General features: G+C 38.7%; 1 protein-coding gene across 11 annotated transcripts; it reads left to right on the forward strand.

The window, feature by feature from the left end:
- The first annotated feature begins 316 nt into the window (after positions 1–316).
- On the forward strand, positions 317–3,943 carry LOC141605469 (uncharacterized). 11 transcript variants are annotated; one of them, XM_074424252.1, is made up of 6 exons: positions 317–742; positions 970–1,699; positions 1,814–2,073; positions 2,242–2,347; positions 2,589–2,738; positions 2,899–3,943. In XM_074424252.1, the coding sequence occupies exons 2-4, from the start codon at positions 1,660–1,662 to the stop codon at positions 2,260–2,262; spliced, it is 321 nt and encodes a 106-aa protein (XP_074280353.1). In that variant the 5' UTR covers positions 317–742; positions 970–1,659; the 3' UTR covers positions 2,263–2,347; positions 2,589–2,738; positions 2,899–3,943. The 11 variants fall into 11 exon arrangements, 7 of the variants coding, with proteins under 7 accessions (XP_074280353.1, XP_074280355.1, XP_074280356.1 ...); XM_074424254.1 differs by having other exon boundaries at positions 1,344–1,699; XM_074424255.1 differs by having other exon boundaries at positions 1,603–1,699.
- The last annotated feature ends 2,188 nt before the right edge of the window (positions 3,944–6,131 follow it).

The raw sequence follows: 6,131 nt of genomic DNA on the forward strand, positions 1-6,131 counted from the left end.
TAGTGATAACCATCTGCAATAGTATAAGCATCATCTGCACCTCTCCATTTGCCATTTATGTACCCATTCTTCACTGCATTTTTCACCTCACAAATCTTTCTCCATGCCCAGGAACACTGCTACAAATTCAAGCAAAGATGACGCTCTTTAGAAGACGGTTAGACACGGAACCATCTTCCGTTATGCTTATAATTTTGGCGCCCTTCATAATCACAAGTACAACACGGTTGACGATTAGAAGCGTCCTTGATTTATAAATAACGAGGACGGTTGGTCATACAAACCGTCTTGCTTTACAAAAGAGGACGGTTATAGGTCCGAACCGATCTCTTGTGGTGTAATATTGTAATACTATGTTTCCAGAAATTTCAACTCTTCGACTCCTCTACTCACAGTTAGTTACTCGGTCAACATCCCTCGCCCTAACCCATTCGTTCCCTTGCCTCACTCAAAACCACACCACCACACCTTCTCTCATAACCGCCGACCACCACCCCATCGCCCATAACCGCCGACCACACCGCATCGTTTCCTTGCCTTGATCGCAAACCACCACAATCCATTCTCCCGCAGTCCCGTTACCGTTCTATCCAAGTCACCATAACCCTTTTGCCCGAATAATAACCTTCCGCCACCACCACGCACAGGCCGTTGCTGGTCATCCACTCTGATGGTCATCTACACCGTCGATAGCCGTCGCGTTACATCACCCTATCCGGCCTGCAGGCTACTCGCTTCATTGGTACAACTACTTTTCATATATTTCTGTAGTTATTAGTATAAATTTTCAGGAATACAAATTTGTAATTTATAAATTTTGTGTAATTTGTATTCAATTTGATTTGTTAGTATTTGATTGTGGCCAATCTAGGGAAGTATATCATTTGCTTGAAGGTTAATTGTAGTCAATTATGTCGTGTTTTGTGCGTTGATGTGCCTCTATTTTTTTTGCTTCATGCTTTAATTCAGGTTAATTCAGGACTGTTTTTGATGTTCTCGTTTTAATGGGAGTATAGAGTTTGGCAGAGACAATGAATTGTTTGTGACTGTTGGCGAATCTAGGCGGATCAAAGTCTTTGAGTACTCCTCTGCTAGAATTTCTCCTTCAAATAATTGTGTGCAATCAGTAGTCTCTATCTTGTATGTTTGGTTCCCTTGTGTTGCAATCTGTTTTAGTAAACATAGCATTTTTGGTAATTGGGTTTATTCAGATAGTGAATGAAGCAAATAAGTTCACTTTGTTGTTGTTGACATTGTGACACAATCCAAACTAAGCTGCTTGAGTTGGAATAAGCACTCCAAACAATGTGTTGCTAGTAGTGACTACGATGGTATTGTGATAGGATTTGTAGCTGTTCAAGCAATTTGATAGGCTACAGACAAATTCAATGCTGCAGTGATGATAACTTAAGAAGAATCACTTGGGCATAGAACGCAGGAGTAACATTAAAGAGAGGAATATGAGAGAAAGAGGAAGATTGTAATTTCATAGATAATGAGTGTCATACATCAGCCGCTATTTAGGCTGATAAATCAAGCCGTTACAATCAATTATTGGGAATGAAATTACTGAAATTAAGACTGATTCTCTGCACATGGCAGGTGTACTCTAGGTGAGCTATCCTTGTACTATCATGGTATTACTTGCATATTCTGCACATGATTTGTAACAGAATTCAGGTGCTCTATTCTGACCCAGGTTAGTAAATTGACCTATGGTTAGCCGACTTATCCTTTTGTTGTTTGAATTCTGCGCGCCAATTGTATGATCATTGTCTCCCTCTGATGCTGCATTTAATTGTATAACATTTAGCTCAGCATTATCATCAATTGCATCAGATTTTTACTGTTCGGGATGTTAATACGAATCAGGTAGTTGTTTTACAGCAGTGTTCTCTTTTGCATGGTGTTCTATCACATATTATGGTATTGTTTCCTCACCTTGTACACCATTGCATAACTATGCCATTTCAGAGTGTTGGGGAATATGAGAAGCATGAAAAAAACGCTTGGAGTGTGGACTTTTCACGGACTGAACCCTCACTGCTAATATCTGGTGGTGGTGATTGTAAGGTATTATAATCAATCCGTTACTATATAGGCTAGACTAGATGCAATTTTAGTCCGCTAAGGATTTTATTTTCTTAGCACAGAACAATATTACAAAAACTGGACTGTTCTGTAATCGTCATTCACCAAGCTCATGGTAATGCATTTTGTTCTGTTTAATCTCTTCAACAGGTTAAAGTATGGTCCACCTGAGCAAGAAGGGAGTGTTCTTAACATGAACATGAATGCAAATGTTTTTTTTGTGAAGTGTAAACCTGGATCTAGCTTGCATGTGGATGTGCGTATTTCTCTTCTACTTGTTCAAATTTGTCAATCGATTGTTGTCTATCTAGAAAGTCAGCACAAGCTAACCACCCTTTTCCTTGTAGTGTTGGTATAATAATCTTCGACGAATCGTTAAGTTGAGTATGTATATGCATGAAGTCATACTAGATTATTTATCATATTGTTCTTCTAGAGTTGTCTTACTCCATTACAGAGTGTTGAATAGGTTGGACTCAAACATATATATAACGCAGGGCAATTACTAAGATAGCTTCAATGGATCTACTTCTCGAGTGTCATCAAATACCACTTACCTGTTCTGTACAGTTTAATGAGCGAAGGATCAAGTAGCTGTAGAGCAGATACTACGTGTTATTTTTCTAGATGTCGAGCATCCCAGTACGGTAAGTCATGTCCTTTAGATGCTACTGCTGAATTCCTTTCCTGATTTTTTCCGCGGTTGTTTAAAATTGCACTCTTCCTATGAACACATTGAACAACAAAGTGACTATGCGCTGCACTGCTGCTTCTTGATTGTTTTTTCATTCTCTCTTCTTTATGTAGGCTCTTGACAAATTAAACCGTCGATTGGCTGAGGCAGAAGCTGAGATCGAATCATGAAAGAAACCCGTAGAGAACGTTGGTCCCAAGATTATTGGTGAAGCACTTGTTATAGATGAATGGGTCAGTTAGTATCTCACAGGACATGATTTTATTTCTGATTCTATTTTCTAATTACTCTTACATCGTCTTGTAGTGCTTCTTGTCTCGAATCCAAACTAACACTGGATAAATGCAGACCAATCCTTTGTTTTCATTTTCTGATAAAAGCAAAGAAACTGTAACAAGATTACTGGCAGATGTTAGCTAGCTTAGGCGTTTCGCCGGTAAAATTATCGAGTGCCATGAGTGGTGACACTCTTGACATGGTTTGAAACGCGGCAGTATCAAATTTGTCCGTGTGACTCTCTCTACACCAGAAATAAAAAAACATATCGAATCAATGACGATTTCTTACCGGTCTGTTTCACACTTTCGCCCGTTAATTCTGAACTGTTTTCTTTTTCTTTGTTTGCTGCAGAAGGAAGAAGAAAGAGATTACCTGTTGTACACTGAATACTCACTATTTATTCCTATGAACTTTAATTTGTTTCTTTGGTTACAAAATTGCCTTTAATTTGTTTCTTTGGTTTCAAAATTTATTTCGTATTTTCGTTTTATATAAATTACACGTGTTAATATGTAAATAATTGTAATTGTGTTTTTTGGTTGTATGTAGTTCATGTTTAAAGCCCCAAAGACATACTGGGTTGAGCAAATTGACGAGGTGCGGGACATTTGGGCAACATATGCATTGTAGTTTAAGGCGCATGTATTTGAAGACAACGTTTAAACTATTCTAACACTTGGATGTTATCTAGATAGCTTAATAGTATGGTGTGTGGACGAAAAAACTCTTGTTAGTTCTTGTGTTATACTTATTGTCGATAGTTCGTATTTTGGAGGTTCAAACTTATTCCGTTTTTTTTGTTGGATTTAGAGTATAAATGTAAGATTTGTTGGATTTTCTGAAATATAGGTATGAATGAAGCAATTTTTATTTCAAAAATCTAGTTGTCAATGAGCATGGATTTGATTTTATAAATTGGCGCCAAAAAATGGGCGGACTATATTCAGAAATTGGCGCCAAAAAAGGGCGAGCTATATTCATAAAATGGTGCTAGATTGATTTAAAAAAAAAAAAAGATGTATAGAGGACGGTTCCTTGATAAAGCGTCGTGATGTTGGCACGAAAGTTATGCGCGCAATGTGTTCAAAACAAGACGGTTGAGCCGCAGAACCGTCCTCCTTAAAAATGCAAAGAAGACGGTTCCAAACCCCAACCGTCCTCTTGTGAAAATCAAAAGAGGACGGTTTGACTTTATGTCAACCGTCATCTTAGCCAACGAGGACGGGTGAATTAAGGACGGTTGTTTTATGATTTTAGGACGTTTTTAACCATCCTCTTTGCTTGTTTTTGTAGTAGTGGAACTGTAGTTAGTAGGTTCATAGGAAAACCAGGGAGAACCTTTTAAGTATATATTATCAATCCAACGAATCCAGAGATGATCTTGTTTAGTAGCAATCCACCAGACTAGTTTCCCAATGGCAGCTACATTCCACACCTTACAGTCAATCAAACCCAAACCACCAGCTTCCTTTGCCTTGCATAAAATGGACCACGCAACCAGAGGAGCTTTGGAATACTTATCACTGCCTTCCCAGAGAAAATTCCTACACAAAGCTTGAATTCTGTCCATTATTCCCACAGGAAGGACAAAGATTTGGGACCAGTAATTATGGATGGTGGACAATACAGATTTAACAAGGACAAGCCTACCAGAATATGAGATCTTCCTACTATTCCACCCTTTAATTCCGCTAATCATCATATCCACCAACACATGACAATCAAATGTGCTAAGTCTTTTATGAGAAATTCTAACCCCCAAGTACTTGAAAGGCAAATCCCCTTTTTTAAAGCCAGTGCCAAGCAGAATCTTATTTACCAGTTCAGGTTTCATGCCATTGCAGTAGAAGTCAGATTTCTCTGAATTAATGGTTAAACCAGATGCACTTGAAAATCTCCTAAACATTTCCATGATGATACAGATTGATTTAACATCCCCTTTGCAAAATAAAAGAAGATCATCTGCAAACATCAGATGAGTCAACTTCAGCTGCTTGCATAAAGGGTGGAAATGAAAGCCACCAATACCACTGCCAACCACAAGGAGCCTACTCAGATACTCCATACAAATAGTAAAGAGTAAAGGGGACATAGGGTCACCTTGCCTTAACCCTCTACGTCCAGGGAAATACCCATGAGTTTGCCCATTCAGATTGATGGTATAGGTGGGAGAGCTTATACACTGCATAATAAGCCTAATAAGATTGGGAGGGAAGTTAAGAGCATCCAACATCTGCTCCACAAAGACCCATTCAATTGAGTCATAGGCTTTCCTTAGGTCCACTTTCATTAAACATCTAGCAGAAGCACTCTTCCTAGTATAAAGCCTGACCAAGTCCTGGCTAATCAGAATGTTACCCAAGATACTTCTTCCTTTTATAAAGGCACATTGAGCAGGGTTAATGAGCATAGGCAGGTACCCACTAATTCTAGCACAGATGATCTTAGATATGACTTTATAGAGGGTGTTACAGCATGCAATAGGCCTGAACTCCTTGACAGACTTAGGATTATCAGTCTTAGGGATCAAAGTGAGCACTGTACTGTTGATCTGTTTCAAAAAATTGCCATGCCTGAAGAAATCCTGAATAGCATGGCATATATCTTTTTTAACAATATTCCAGCTAGCCTTAAAAAAAACAACTGGTATAGCCATCAGGGCCTGGGCTTTTATCATTAGGGATATCAAACAAAGCAGCTTTGATTTCAGCTTCAACAGGGATCCTACACATATCCTCCCAATCAGTTTCATTAAGTGTCTGACCTTGCTGCACAATGTGTTTATAGAAGTGAGAGGTAGCAGCACTAGACCCCAGAAGATCCTCATAATATTCAACAAAAGCTTGTAAAATATCATCTGGGTCCTTACACTCATTCCCTATTTTATTTTGAATCTGAAGAACTTTATTATGGATTTGCCTCTGCTTGATAGCATGGTGAAACATTTGAGTGTTAGCATCCCCATCTTTAACCCAGGCAAACTTCACTTTCTGCTTTAAAAAATCCTTCCTGGCTTCATCAAGCAGGTGGAAAGATTCCCTGACTTGCCTTTCCTTGTCCATCAAAG

This window comes from Silene latifolia, chromosome 10 (genome assembly GCF_048544455.1).
Source record: "Silene latifolia isolate original U9 population chromosome 10, ASM4854445v1, whole genome shotgun sequence".
Classification (NCBI taxonomy): Eukaryota; Viridiplantae; Streptophyta; class Magnoliopsida; order Caryophyllales; family Caryophyllaceae; genus Silene; species Silene latifolia.

Excerpts from the sequence above, each read along its gene's own strand:
- LOC141605469 (XM_074424252.1), top strand. The coding sequence starts at position 1,660 with ATGATTTGTAACAGAATTCAGGTGCTCTATTCTGACCCAG. Across the intron at positions 1,700-1,813 it reads GGTGCTCTATTCTGACCCAG|CTCAGCATTATCATCAATTG; the intron begins GTTAGTAAATTG and ends TATAACATTTAG. Across the intron at positions 2,074-2,241 it reads CTGGTGGTGGTGATTGTAAG|GTTAAAGTATGGTCCACCTG; the intron begins GTATTATAATCA and ends TCTCTTCAACAG.